This window comes from Macrosteles quadrilineatus, unplaced genomic scaffold, assembly GCF_028750875.1.
Source record: "Macrosteles quadrilineatus isolate MER2022 unplaced genomic scaffold, UCM_ALF_1.0 Scaffold_5__1_contigs__length_97177068, whole genome shotgun sequence".
Lineage (NCBI taxonomy): Eukaryota > Metazoa > Arthropoda > Insecta > Hemiptera > Cicadellidae > Macrosteles > Macrosteles quadrilineatus.
Window position 1 is genome coordinate 44,443,522 of NW_026542598.1, and position 16,147 is coordinate 44,459,668.

The 16,147-nt window shown below is 35.2% G+C and overlaps 2 protein-coding genes across 2 annotated transcripts in view; both read left to right on the forward strand.

Moving 5' to 3' along the window:
- Positions 1-3,824, forward strand: part of LOC128995180 (protein arginine N-methyltransferase 5-like) — a 31,109-nt gene extending 27,285 nt beyond the window's left edge. Inside the window, exons 12-13 of the mRNA XM_054420111.1 lie at positions 766-947; positions 3,574-3,824. Coding sequence (XP_054276086.1) covers positions 766-947; positions 3,574-3,726 — 335 coding nt within the window. The 3' untranslated portion in view covers positions 3,727-3,824. The remainder of the gene's footprint in view (positions 1-765; positions 948-3,573) is intronic.
- A 5,130-nt stretch (positions 3,825-8,954) lies between these two features.
- On the forward strand, positions 8,955-16,147 carry LOC128995189 (glycine cleavage system H protein, mitochondrial-like). Its single transcript, XM_054420123.1, has 5 exons — positions 8,955-9,171; positions 10,229-10,308; positions 11,022-11,085; positions 12,078-12,209; positions 15,939-16,147. Exons 1-5 carry the CDS (start codon positions 9,012-9,014, stop codon positions 16,046-16,048), a joined length of 546 nt encoding a protein of 181 aa, XP_054276098.1. The 5' UTR covers positions 8,955-9,011; the 3' UTR covers positions 16,049-16,147.

Sequence of the window (16,147 nt, forward strand, 5' to 3'; positions counted from 1 at the left end):
TTCAGTCTGTTAAAAAGTAATTAAAGTGTGTAGTTTCATTTCATGCAACCCATAATCAAATCCAACATCGAATCAGAGACGATGACATTCAACAAATGTCTTGGTCCATACACACATCGACACATAGCACAATGCCTAAGAAACCTTTAAATTGTTACAAGTGCCCAAAGTTACATTTCTGGTGCGCACTCAAGTTTCATGTGTGAGGCAAAGCCAAGCATGTGAGAGTGAGTTTCGTTTCACATACAAGCTGAAACCGAGGACAGGAATAATTGGTGCAAGTACCGGGAAATCACTTTCGGTACAAGCCATAAACCTCTTAATGTTGAGATTGTAGCACAAAGGATTAAATAACTTACGTCATCAATCCATAAATTGTTGTGGAGTACACGTTTCAACCATCAGGTCATCCTCAGCTCCACTGTCACTAGGTTGAATCTGTGTCTATGTCGCTTTGATTTTGTAGCAACAACGTCAATATATTGAATAAATAGGCCAAACACATTTTACATTCATTACACATACACAACACGTACAAAACATTTAAATAACGATAAAACTATGATTATAACACCGTGCGCACGGCTGACGGGCTCAGGTTTGCAGCTAAACTCATTCCTATAAGCCTCCTAAGTGGCTATAGACCTCTTTCCTTTACACTTGCTTCACATAGTACGTAAAAAACTAATAATGAATTTACCTTATCCGTGAAGCTAATACTTTTAGTTATACGATATAGTCCACTGTAATTGTGTCGTGTTACAGATAAAACCATTGACAACTCGAGGTACAAAATGCTGACATTCAAAGTTGAGAACAACAGCATGCTGCACGGTTTCACAGGCTACTTTGATACTGTCCTGTACAAAGACGTCATGCTCAGCATAGAACCGTCAACATACTCCAGAGGAATGGTTTCGTGGTTTCCTATCTTCTTCCCAATCAAAGTACAGTAATCAATTAAATGTATTATTAATCGTTAAGATGTATGTAAATTCCTTATTCTTCCTTTAAAACTGAGTTCGGCATAGCTAGAAATAATATAGAAGTTTGGTATAGGAATTTCTTGTTGTACAAAATTAATATTAAATATTAAACATAGTATACAATTTCAAGTATCGAAACTGCAAACTACTTTGCTACCTCTTTGCAATCTCTCTAATTGTCTCCAATCCAAAAACAATGGTGCTACAGCACAGTTGCATTCAACAAAAACTTTTTTTTAATATGCAGAATTAGTGTTCTTCAGCAAATATTGTTGAAAATAGTTTCCTCTAGAGAAAAATGCATTGGAATTCAATTCCTTTCTGTAAAATTCAAACACAGTATCTAATATAACTTTTGATTTTATTTAGTAGTTAAGTGGTAATAGTGCATGCCTTCCAAACCAACAGTTGGTGATCTGGTCTGAGCGGGATTGATTCTGTAGCCTTCTGCTATTTGTTATTACGTTGTCATCGGCCTATTACCAACAAGCTGACGATGGAATGGAAGTGGAAATATGTGTATAAGACTCCATATATCCATTGATTAAAATAAAATGTAAAGTGGTATTAGATAACTGAAAATTCAATTTTATTTTGTTAAAATACTTTATATTAATTATTTTTACCTGTATTTTCTTACTGTTTAAATGATATTTTAACTTCTTGATCAGCATCGCACATGTGATTAATTTGCCTGAAAGCACAAAAGATACATTAAATAACATTTATAATAATATCGCCTATTGGGTCTGCCCCTTTCCATCTTTTATATGTACTTACCTTCTTGTGCGTAAACAGTATAAGTGTAAATATATTACCTAATACTAGAGGCCATCCAGTGGTTGAAAACTCAACCAAAAATACCTAATCAGGTGGGGACTTCTCTATTTTCACCCCACTCTGTAAATAAAACATGTGATTGGAATTTCTTCCATTTGTTTTCATTTTTTGTTTATATTTTGTTGTTATTTTGTTACCAGCATGGCAACCCATAAAGCCCATGTTAATTTTTCTAAATTTTTGATTAATATTTATGCTTATCTTTGAGCCTATTTCAATTTATAAAGGGATTCTGAAATATCTTTCTATATGCAACAGTAGCCTATGCTTAGATTTTCCTTAGGGTGCACACGAGCTGAGAAAAAGGTTTTAAAGAATCATGCTTGCCTATTGATATATAGATAAGGGTTAATTGGTTATTTGACGTATCTCTTGTGCTTTCAAATGATATTTTGCTGTTATTTTGAAATAAAGTTTGATTTGTTACCTTCTAAGTAAAAAAATACACAGGAGACATTTTTTATCCTGGTTACACTTTACTCAACTAAGCTATTTTTTAAATGTGTTTTAATTTTAGAAGATAACTAGCTGTGTACCCGTTCTACGCACGGGGATCTTATAATATTCAGTTGAAACCTTCTTATATAACGAACAGCAGTTGGTTTGCATATTTTAAGATATGCTGGCCAAACTATTATACATAGCTTCATTTTATGTTGTTTTTTGTTGTTCCGGATCGGTATGACAATCAATAAAAGGTTAAATTACCTCTGTGTCTGCCGGTCGATCCTATAACGGTAGGCTTACTTTTATTTTTACTATCTGATCTCGTTTGCATGGCTCAATCACGTCCTGGTTGAAGTTCGTTCGCTACGCTCACTCACCTGTATGTTGGAGCTCGTTCGCTGCGCTCACTTTCCTTCAGGTTAGCTCGTTCGCTACGCTCACTTGCCTTCAGGTTAGCTCGTTCGCTACGCTCACTCGCCTCCAGGTTGCAAATTAGCTGTTGTCATAAATGTAAAAGAAATAATAGTGCTAGTGCTGCACCCTGTTGGTAATCCTTGTAACTTTAATGCTATTGAACATCACAGAACAGAACCAACTTGTTTAATTGAAACAGCTGTTAAGATTCAATAATTTCATTTCTCATAAGGTTAACATGGGCTTCCAGAAATTCCACGTCAAAAATCGACAAAAACTTGATTTTCAAGGGTTTACTGTTAAATATCTAACTGTCTCATATTCGATGAAATACGTCTAAAACCATCTCATATATGTATAGTATTTGGAAAATAAGTTTCAGGCGGGACAGTGCTATAGTTATTGAGGAGTAGTTGTAATAAAGTGCGTATTTTAGCGTTACCAAGAGAATGACAGATAGACAGACAGACAGACAGACAGACAGACAGACAGAAATTGAGATAAGGTTTGATTCGGTTTCTCTGACCTATGAAATGTAAAAATAACCAAAAAGTTCATTATTCTAAGCAATGTACAGACAAAACTCTAATTTTATTTATATAGATGCTGACTCTAGCAAAAGAAACACAACTTTAAACTACACCCAGAAACGTTGGTCTTTGAGTTGTGGAGACAACTTCTGTCCAACTCAATACTCATTTTGTTGAATATGCTGTCGGTGAAAATATTCTTTCATTCTTTGTGTGTAGTGTAATGTTTTATGTTTCTTGTGCCAGTATGGACTCTATCATTGTTGTTCAGCATGTTATCCTCGAAAATCTTTAAAACTTTGTCCCTTTTGTTCTATTGTGTTACATCCTTAATTTTCACTGCCTATTTTTTCTAGGAACCCGTCTCGTTAAAGACAGGTGATAACCTAGTTGTTCACTTCTGGAGGCTCCACAACAAAAGAGAGGTTTGGTACGAGTGGACAATAACTTCTCCGATAACCACTCCCATCCAGAATCCCAACGGACGAGCTTACAACATCGGACTCTAGTGTTGGCACTGGTCTCAACAAAATCCGTCTACCTGATAATAAGTTAAAAAGCTTTTTTTAAGTTTTTCTTTTGTAAAAAACTGACATAAATTTTGTTAAAAAAACTTTGGTCCTTATTTGATACCTTCTTACTATTTCGAAAAACTGGTAAGGTAAAATTATTCTAGTTAGAATGTAACGAGTTACGCCTCTTTCACTTGACGTGGCGCCCGCCGGATCCGGCATAGGGCTATGGGAGTATATGAGTCCTTTCACACTATGTCCGGCGCGCGGTTTATTGCCGGATGTACCTACAGCCGGACAACAGCGCCGCGCCTTGTCCACGCCGGACAACTCGGTGAAGGGCTATTGGTTCTTATGGGAGCTTTCACACGGTGCGGCGCTACACTGTCTCAATTTATGCAAACTACCTGACCAAGAGGGTGCAACGGGTAATAAGAAATTATATATTGTTGTATCAGAGAAAAATATATTTAAAGTTATCATAAAACATATATTTTTAAGTTCATCCCATGCAAATCGGCCAACTTAAAGTATTAAAACAAACATTTTCCTTTAATAACTAGAGGAGAATATTAATTTACTAATTTATACGTAATGAAACTTTTTTTTTTTAGACTTGTAGAATACAATATTTTCAGATATGACAAATTTATTATATTTTAAATTATCCTATTCACTCTATTTGAACTTTTAAGTGGAGTATTCACTGAGGCGTGGTTAATGAGATTTACTCGGAGGGTTGGTAGGGTCAGCATAGCCGATTGTCCTGATCCACCATTTTTTTTGCCGCACTCCAAGATTACAACAAAAAAAATACAAAACAGCGTGTTTTTATTATGCACGTAATTCGTGTACGCTTGAAAATAAGTTGGCAGCACTCAAAGATATTACGACTACGATCAGCTGGTGCAGCGTTTCCCATTTCGTTCAATGTTTGGATTTAACCTAAACTAAAAACGTCCTGTAATAATATGTAATAACTAGCAGAGTACCTGTCCTTCGTACGGGGTTGGCATATAAGTATAAAATGCTTATTGCAGTTATACTCAAGCTTTGCGTTTGCAATAGGGGAGAACACAGTTTGATAACATTTGCTTCTGCAGAAATAACTGTAAAATCACAGTTTAAGCTCTGACTTATTAACCTGAAACTTACAGGGATGCGGGAAATATAATTTTGGAAGGAGCAAAAATAAAAATATTAGTTATTAATATTAAAGGAAATAATCCTTTCTCTTCCCCCCTACTTCCTACAGCTCCAATACACCAATACAAATTTCATCTTATATCAGGCGCATAATTGTGAACTCACTTCACAGAAAATCGGCTAATTGTCAGGAAGTAACTAAAAGAACAAGACAAAATAGGAGTGGCAAAATATACTCAATAACGAGTTTAATATTTATCATAGATGATGTATTTGGTTGTAATTAACGCAGTGGCGTCATTTCACCAAATCCTTGGGGGGGGCAAACACTGGGGGGTACGGAATACAGGGGGGGGATCCGGGGGAAATTTTGCAGTTTTGAAACAAAAAAGAGGGGTTTAAGCTTATTTTAATTGTCAAAAACACTTAGAATGAAAACAAAATTATGAGTAAAATTTATTTAAATGTAAGCAGAAAATTTTTGAAACTAACAATTATTGACAACAGACAGAAACATAATAATATGTTGGTAAGTTAGCCATCTAAGAAACATGATCAATAGTTTCATGTATTAATATTATTTTTGTTATTAGATTTATGACCAAATTCTCTTGTACAACATTTAAACCTATAGCAATGAATACGGTTGTATCCATAGCCTATAGTTTTTAACAGTTTAATTTGGTTTTTAAATAAAACACAAGTATTTAAGTGCTTAAAAGCAAATCAAATTTTGCTATCAATAAAATAATTTGACTCAATTAATTAGAATGGGCTACTGAGACACTAACAAATAATATTTTTGTTTCAAATTACTGTAGAAGAATAGGCAAGATTTTTGTCTGTTGTGCTTTTTTGGGATTTGACAGGAGAAAATATTTTGTATATTAGCTAGTACAGCATTTTTTTCTCTAGCCCAGGAACCAGGGGGGCATTCCTTCCCCCCCCCCAAATGACGCCCCTAAATTGACGTTTGACTAAAACTGGATTTTCTAATAGATTATTTTTTTTTTTACAAAATGTGTTTTTATGATAGAAGAATCATAAACCCATACAAGGGAAAGTGGTCTATACGTATATAGTGGTCTATAAACATTTATGTTTTGAAAGAGACCAGTCCGAACACTGGTTGTTACTATGTGACACCAATACTTTGTTTAGATGGTATCATTAATTAAAAACAGATAACAAGTGGTATCAGGGTCTGGTAACAATCTCGATTTTGCTTGGAATCTATCTGGCAACCTTCACATTTGAATGTGAGCATATAAAGATAATTTATTAAATAAAATTACATCCTTCTTGCTCTATCAGAAGCAAGCTGCTAAACACAAAGTATAACAAATTAAAATTTAGGCTAAACCGAAGAAAAAATTAACAACTGGGTACCTACCCAGACAATTGTTGAGGATCAGCCTATTATCCACCCACAAAGGTCTGAGACACTGTTTTACTATTTTTATTTTTAAAGAATCGGAATATAAAATTATGGAAGTTGTATTTGGATACAGTATAATATAGGTAGAATGAGAGAATCTCTGTTTCAAATTTATCAATCAGAGAAATCTTTTCTACAGAAGATTGTGTATTATTGTTTTGGAAACTCTATTTTTTGTTAAGTTGACAAATTAGACACTTTCATAAGCTGACTTAAACAAAAAAATCATTTGATTGAATTATGATTCTACCAAAGGTATGAATAACCCATCTGCATTGAAAACTCTGTATTGTGCAATGGTGAGACAGTGTCTGGAGTCCTCTGGAGTATGCTTCCCCGATCTGGACTGGACGCACTGGTCTAGAAGCAATCCAGGAAAGATTTTTGAGGCTGGTGGGAGTGCGTCAGGGATACCCCTATCCGGAGGTGCCAACGATGTTCTGGCTGAGGAGCTGAAAATCCGGCCATTACACATGAGGCGCAGCGTTGCTGATGTTGGTCTCTTGTACAAGCTGCTAAGGGGCCATATATGCTGTCCAGAGCTGCTATTAGAAATAGACATAAGAATCCCTACCATAACAAGATCCAGGGACCTATTCGGCCGTTGCTTCAGAGGCACCACTTAAGACTTTCACAGTCCTCTGGCAAGAATCCTCAGGCTGGGCAACAGAGTTGCTCGTGATGTCGACTTCTTCGCCGACAGCTACACTTCCATAAGGAGGACAACCGAAGCAACCCTGGTGGAGATGTTGGACTAGCCTCAACGCCTCTATTGTTATATATATTATATTCTTTGTTAAAAATTGTCTATTGTTTGTATTTGCTCTTTGTTATGTTTATTATTGTTATATCTATAGTCTTTGTTAACTTATTCATTGTCAGATTATGTATTGTATTCTATTGAGTATTGTATTGTTCAGCTTGTTTTTTTTCATCTATGTATTTTTCCTACAGTTACCTAACATTGTACATGTTCTCTCACTGATTTGAGAAAGCAAAGTGGCCAATTCACTCATCAGTGAGACAATGTTAACATTGTCTCACTCTAATTAATTACCTACTTTGTCTCACTCCAGATTTGCAACGTGAAGGCACGAAATAGTGAGCGCGTACCATGCAGGCAACGTCGTATGCGTGCGAAATACATTGGCAGCACTGGCTGTAAATCAGCTGGTCAGCTGTTGTACTGTTGTATTTGTCACTTCAGTCACTTCTCATTAAATGTTATGTTAGGCCGGGGCCACACTCATCTTATCTCGCTGAATTTTTTCCACGGGCGTTACCCGTGGGTTTGAGAGATACATTACGGTATATGGGGCAGGCCCCACACTAGAGTAAAAACGTCCGTGAACGCGTTTGTCAACGGACAAACGGAATTGCACGTGTATTCTCTACTAACATTCCACGGGCGTTGCACGTAAAACTAGTCGCGGGGCATTGCGGCTTATGGGAGTGAACACACTCATCTTATCTCACTGAATTTTTTTCACGGACGTTTCTAGTTTTAACCTGTCTGTTACTCTGCAGTGATCGTGGAGGGGGGAGCCGGAACACGGACACGGGCGATTTTTATTGCCAGTGTGGCATGCTCTATCAGTCTCACTGTCTCACTGGTTTGCCAAAAAAACCTATCTCGTAAGACGAGTGTGGCCACGGTCAAACTGTTTCACGTGCGTCGCACGTGAAAACGGAAAAAACAGTCTCGCTGGTTAAAAATTACAAGTGTGGCCCCGCCGCCCCGGCCTTAAAAGCTCACTTCTGTGTAAAAATAGGTTATGTTTCTTCACCAATTTATTTGTTTTATGGTAACTGTAGGAAAAGTATAATGTGCAGCTCGAGTTCAAAGTACAATTGCCTCACTTGAGAAACCATATTCCTCACTCGCCTACGGCTCGTGAGTAAGGATTTCTCTCGAGTAGGTCAATTGCTCACTTTTCTCACTAGTTGCACAAATAACTATTTCATTGTATTGAGTATTGAATTTATTGACTATTGTTCAGCTTGTTTTTCATCTATGTACTGGCTTAGCCGTTGGCATGTATAAATAAATAAATGGTGTTTTTACCTATGTACAATCATAGACTAACCAACACAAGGGGTATGTTTTATCTATGGTACAATCAAAGATTAATAATAGCAAAGATTACATATGCTAACGCAAAATCTTTGCTATAATAGGTACTCCCTTTGACCAAAGGTCAATACCTATATAAAAAATATACCTGGACATTCATAAAATAAACCTGACAAAGGAAAAATAAATGTGTAGGTCTACTCAAAATGTTTGTCGATTTCGTGACCTCTCATTGGTCATAAATGGCAACTCGTAAGAAAGTCATTTAACATGAAAAACTTGCATGAATGTAAGTCAGGTCATAAAAATAAAGTAAGTATTAAGTTTGCAATTTAAAATTCCTAGTAACATCTATCTGCTACAATGTAACAATAGCACTCTGGTATTAGTTTGTAATAAACAAATTTATTGCGTCTTGAAAACACAATAAAATTATCACATGTGTGATAAACCATTTGAAAAAATAGGTTATTAAGTTTTCGGCAAAACAGTTCCCTCAGCAGGGGGTCAGGTTATCTTGGGTTATCGAGACATTGTGTTACATAAGACAATTCGGTGATGCGAGATACAAAGGGCAGTGGCTATTTACACTGTCGTCTGCAACAGAACAGACTAAAATCGAAGATGGTTTGTTTGAGGTTGTGTTGTGTTTTATCTAATAGTTTAACGAAAGGTTCTTTAAACTGTATACCTTCGAGTGTGAATAAAAATAAACTTTCTCATCCCACAGTTTATAGTGTAAGATCGTTTTTCAGAACCGTCCTCAACTATTCTACACAGCCAGGTAAACTTCATTTACCTAATCATTCGGAAACCTACTCCTAGAAAACGTAGTCATACAGTTTATGTTTACTAATTTTACAGATTTACACTATTTGTTTGGGTTAAATTTATTCCCACCATTCTTTCCTTCGAGAGTTTTAGCCTTTAAAGTTGATCACAAAGGAACTCACTTAGCCCATGCCCAAGGATGGGAATATTTTTAGGTCACTAATTTAGCTATTTTAAAGGTCAATCATCAAGAAAAATATAACCAAACCTTCACTAACTTGCAACTATTAATGTTGAATTAAGATTAGATCAAACTCAACAAAAACTACTGAAATCCGTGCCTAACATGTGAAATTAAGACTAGGACTAGGCCCTAATGCAGTTTGTCTTTTGGTTTGATATTGTTAGTAGGCTAATGTAGACTGTAAGCTCTGATCAATGGCCGAGCGGTTTAAGGTGTTATACTCCAGCAAATAACACTAATAACAGCTTTGTAGATCAAATGCCTATACATATTTGTTTCAATCAGGTCTGGTAGAGCTGCCTGACTGTGAAAATCTTAATGGGCCTAGGCGTTCCACCTAAAATAAATGGTGGATCGCTCTCGTAGAGATTATCAAATTCGGCCTATAAGACCAATGGATTCGTTTTCTATCAGTTACCTATTTTATTAATACAAACCCATCTTAACTGTGTGGGTTCACTTCAAACGTGCATAATTTGAATTCCGTGTAAATTCTCGACTGTCAATTTTTTGCCCCTTGACAGTATATTGTAGTAGTGAAGTACCTATTGTTTTCTATTTTAATATGAAATTACATAGGCTAAGTTACAATCTTTTTCCTATAGGATATGACTGTTTTTAGAGATAGGATCGAGCCAGGTTACTGGAAGGGTTCAAATTATCAAGCTTCTACTGTATGTGGTTAAACCAAGTGATTCCAGTAAAGTAATCAAGTTATTAGATCGAACTATTCCCCCTTCTACATGTTTATTAAAGGTCTATTGATTTGTTTTTTTCAGTGGTTAAGAAAAGAATGCTTGACTTATCAATCTTATCCAATTTTCAGATTGCCTTTATACTCCCAAACATGAATGGATCAAAGTCAATGGAGAAGTGGGAACTGTTGGTATTTCACACTACGCTCAGGTAACCAAACATTCGTTTTATTGGATCAGTTGAATTTTATCCTTCAGCTTTACTAAATTATAATTTCTTCTCTTAGTTTTGTTTCTTTTCTTAACTTTATAAACTAGTAAATGATGGCGAATCCAAGTTTAGTTTGGTCAAAGCTGTTTCTAAAAAAACCTAAGGTATTTTGGATTTGGCATAAAAAATGCCTACAAGAGTCAAAACTCAATGTGTGAAGTTGTTTTCATTACCAATTTCTTAAATGGTTCACTTCACGGTACAGTAGTCGGTTCATGTTTAAAAAAAATTTTTTACTAATAATATTGGTACCCTAGATCTATTTGAAAAATGAATTTTCTTCTTCCACTTATTACTTAATCTTAGTGAGAATTTTATATCAAAATAGATATCGATGAAGGACTTTTACATGTGCTTGCCTTAGATTCTAGACTGACCACTTTTTTACCTTAACATAAATAAGGTTGTCGTCAATTAATCCTATTGTTTTTAATGGATACCAGGTTTCAGGGTTTTATCGTCATTTTCAAATCCTTTTTCTTCTTGTCAAACATAAATTACGCAGCACTTTCCGTTGTCAAATTTAAAAATAATTTCCAAATATTGTAGAAACACACAAAAAAACACTACCGTACTTACTATTTACTTACTATTTATTTAGGTATTCCTAATTAAATGCCTTCTTGATCCCATACAATTATTCTTGTTTGCAGGATTCACTGGGGGACGTAGTCTTTGCTCAGTTGCCTGAAGTTGGAGAAAAGATTGAAAAAGATTGTATGTCTAAATTTTTCTGTTGTAAATATTAGAATAGACAATAGGCTGTCAGCCGTGCTGTGGTTACCCTAGGTTCTGGCGCACACCGTTGGGAGCGCCGTGTTGTTACGTAGCGCTTATGTTGTAACTACACGGCGCTCCCAGCAGTGTGCGCCAGAATCTATGGTAACCGCAGCATAGCTGACAGTCTATATTTAATTCTTTTTTTCTATGATATTAGTAGGCTAGGCCTACCACAATTTGTGGAATCAAATCACTCATGTAGGCCTAATTAATAGTATATGGGACATCAATGATTACAGTTTAGGAATTATACATTTTAGTACAGTGCAATTTAAAGTAGTATGACTAATTTAAGGGATTAAAATAATTTATATGATAGTTGATTCAAGATTTGTGTGTGGAAGGACAGTGAGTGACTCAATTTTTTAGATAAGTTAATGCTTTGCTTTTCTTGTTTTCTATAACCATAAGCATAAATCCAACATCTACTCGTACATGTCTTTGAGCAGATTTGACTCTGTTCCGATTTGATATGGCAGTTTTCGGATGAGCAGTTTAATACATTCCTGGTAAAGACAGATCTCATGCTAGATAGTTCTGTGGGGTTTCTTGCAACCTGGTGGCTGGTGTGCTCTTCCTTACGACTTTAGTCGCCAATTGCTTCCTGGGGGCGATTACACCGCTGGGACGAGCATGAGAGACAATGATGAAAATTATATAAGACTGTGTTTCAAATTTTAATTTAGACAGAAAAATTTGAAAATTATAAGTTTCTTAATTTTACAATTAAATGTAGCATAATTTGACAAAGTTTTCTTTATTCGACTCACTTTATAAGTTGTGTAAAAATGAATGAGCCCCGAGTTCAGTTTAGATTATGTGGATTGTGGGTTTATTGTGGTTCAGATTAGGTAGATGTCAGGACTAGTAGGATTCTTCTGTAAAATCATCTACACTTGATCTGATCCGTAGGCCTATATTTGTTATAGCTGAGGTCGGGGCCCTAGAAAGTGTTAAGGCTGCCAGTGAACTATATTCTCCCGTGTCGGGCACAGTTGTCGAGAAAAACACCGAAGTGGAAGACACACCAGCTCTCATCAACCAATCCTGCTACGACAAAGGTACTTTTTTGATTGCCTGTACAGGGCCGGACTTAGGACTTCAGAGGCCCCGGGCGAATTTGCCGATGGGGCCCCCAGTATGATTATACGAGAACAAATACGGTACACAATGTAACGCATATTACATGCACACTCATTTTAAATAGGCAATTTCAAGGTGAATTAATATGTAAACCTGTTAGAATAGTATGCTGTATTTTGCATAAAATAATTTTATGTAATATTTTAAGTCTGAAAATAGCTACAATGTACGGTGTAATGTTATGATTTGTTCTTGTTGTAATTGTATTTATAAAATTTTAATATACCTAGCAGGTACCTTACACATTTTTTTGCAATACGTTAAAATGTAATATCTTTTGCAACAAATAATGAAAACTATAGATAAAATAAAAATAAAATAACACGTACTTGTAAAAGGTTTAATTTAATTTTTTTACTGTAATACACATTCTATTTGGTGCTTGAATGAAAACACAAATAAAAAATAACTAACATTAATTAATGGAATAAATTATATTTAAACACGTGATGTAAGTCAGAGATAATGCATATAGTCCAGTCAAGGAATGAGGTGTAGAGTGCGTGAGCAGGTAACTAAGCGATTCCTTCAGAAACTTGTTCAGGGGGCTTAGGGTGTTAACATACCAAAAGTCCTGACTCCTAGGTGGTGAGCCAGGGGGTGGAGGGGGGAAAAGGGGGGGGGAAAGGTACGCATTTTGGGTTTTTTGATTATATCTCGAAAACTGTTAACTTTTTGTATACTATAGTAAATTATAAAATTGAAGAAGATTAAATTTTCTACAAGAAAAGTATATAATGTGTTTATTTTGGTTCAACAGATTACGAGTTATAACTTATTTAATTGATATCTTATTAAAATCTTCTTCCATAAGAAATACATGTAAATGAGTATGCGAAATGGGGCGAATCCTATCCGCCCAAATGGAATATAAATGATATTCTGGAAATCTTGACAAAATTTCCAGTAATTTGACACTTTAATCATTAAAATTGATCCAAAATTAAGGCGAGGGCGAGGTAACAAAATTTCGAGTTTTGGTGTTTTTTTATTGGAAATATAAAAAAAAATCCTTAAATCATCCCATTTTTAAACGCTCACCCTCGCTTTAATTTTTGACAAAATTTCATGATTAAAGTGTCAAATTACTGGAAATTTTGTCAATATTTCCAGAATATCAGTTATATTTCCTTTGGGCGGATAGGATTCGCCCCATTTCGCATACTAATTTACATGTATTTCTTATGGAAGGAGTATTTTAATAAGATATCAATTAAATAAGTTATAACTCGTAATCTGTTGAACCAAAATAAACACATTATATACTTTTCTTGTAGAAAATTTAATCTTCTTCAATTTTATTATTTACTATAGTATACAAAAAGTTGATAGTTTTCGAGATATAATCAAAAAACCCAAAATGCGTACCTTTTTCCCCCCCTTTTTCCCCCCTCCACCCACTGGCTCACCACCTAGGAGTCAGGACTTTTGGTATGTTAACACCCTAAGCCCCCTGAACAAGTTTCTGAAGGAATCGCTTAGTTACCTGCTCACGCACTCTACACCTACTTTTGGATCATTCATTGACTGGACTAATAAACTTTTAAAGCTTTAATATATTTTATAACTTACTATAATTTTACTAACAACCCTTTTACTAAGTTTATAAGATACAAGTCAAAACAATTTTAAAGTTTACTTTAAATTTATAGATTAATCATTATAACGTTTAGAACATAGTTATTTTCCTTATAAATAAATGTCACTTCCCACTCTGATACGTTGGTCACGTTGGCCTGGCAATTAAAACCCCCTTTTCCTACATTTCTTGGCTGCACTAAAACTATAAAACCATAAACTATGACTTATGTTTATTTTCATAGTGGTTTTGGCATGGAATTCTCGTTTGTATAATATGTTAAAGTCCTAGCATGAAAAGTATCATTAAGAACTTTAACGAGTTTGAGTTTTTTCTTGACGAGTAAAATGTTACAATACAAGTCTAATAACCAATCACAAGCTAACCATTTATATGAGCAACTGAAAGATGTTTAAATGTATTCAATATCTCAGATTAATACAACACAAACATAACATGCAATACAACATTAATTTGTTCTTTGTAGTGTTTGCAGAATTATTAATAAAATACAACACAAAAGTACGACAATGTCAACCAAAAACACACTGGGAGTAAAGTGATTTAAATTGTTTTGGATAGGCGATAAGGCATTGTATGTATGTGTATGCTCATGCGTTAGACAGACAGGACTAGACAGGATCCCTTATCAGCTCATTATCATTTATTGTTGCAGCTGCTTGTTGCTTTTTTACGATTTCAGTCGACAACGCTCGCCCGCTCCCAAATAATGTAATATTTGTTAACATCAGACGACCCATGTCTATATAGGCTGTTTTTATCCTACTGGCGCTGTATGATTTTGACTCTTAACGACTAAATTGAAGATCCAAATTTCGACGTATAACTTAATTACTATTTTACAAAACCTTTTAATTGAATGGATAATATAATACTTCTGCCCCTTAAAATCATGATTGGCATATACTTAGAGGTAAAAGAATAACATCTAATAAAACATAAACGGAGCAATGTTTTTATTTTTCAAAAGTATTAGAACTCCATTGAATCTCCATTTAACCCAACACAATTGTACAAGTTACATTCTACGTCAGGACAAGAGTTTTCATTATTATTTATTGTATTTTTTGCCCCAAAGCGAAGGGGCCCCCTTCAACTCGATCGCCGCGGCCGTACGTTTGTGTGAACGGCGTCATTGAAACTCAAACTGGTCCGTCACAACCTAACAGCTATGCTTGTGTTAACTAGGTCTAAGCGCGGGGCCCAGTGCAACCCTTGAGGAAAAGTCCCTTAGAGTTAAGAATTTTGATCCTAGTAATACCTAAAATTCACTCAACAATAACCTTAAATATAGGATAACGACAATAAAGCTGTTAAAAAAGAAGGCCATTCGGTAAGTGTATGATTAATTTTTGAAGATATTAATAAAAATTACTGTGCAAGGGGCCACTTTCGGGGCCCCCCTAGGCCCGGGGGCCCCGGGCGCTCGCCCCGTCCGCCCCTAGGTAAGTTCGGCCCTGTGCCTGTATTCTGAATTTATGGCTTGAAGCCTCAACGTTTACTTTCTATCCTCATACAATTCCACATTTATTGAGTTGTGTAATTTAGAGGTGTCATAGATGATTGGTATGGATACTATACTCAGGCTATCAGGTCAGGTTCATTTCAGTCACGCAGATGGATTAGAAAGTTTTTCTATACTTATGTTGATTTTAGTAAATGGTGGTTGTCTCTGTCCAAAGGGATTTGTTCAGACGCTATCTATCAAAAAAGTGTTTACCAAGAAAAAAAAACCACAATGTTTCTGGTTTCTACTCTGGTTATCTTAGGTAATGAGTTACAATTTAAATTTTTTGACCCTTCTAAAGTTGCCTTTAACTAAATAAATGTACATGTAAGTAAGTGTGTAGTTTGCTTGAGTCAAAATCTTACATTAGTGACTAGCTTATTTCTTATTATTTCTGTATATCCTTCTTTCTGGCCATGACCCTTGTTTAATATTCTATTACAAAAATCATAAATGGTTTTTACAAAACTTTTAGTCAAACTTTGCTATGAATTTATTGTTTGTACATAGGTAACTGATATTTCTTTTGTTTTGATTTAGGTTGGCTATTCAAGGTTCAACTAAGCAAGCCTGATGAGTTAAAAGACCTTCTCAACGAAGAAAAGTACAAAGAGTTTTTGAAGACTGACCAGGAATCAAAAGATCACTAGACTAGACAAGGAATTTGTATTTGATACTTAGGGTTTTATTGTTTGTTTTGTAAAGTTTAGTAAACATCTATTTATTACAGTTATTTAACTGCATAACAA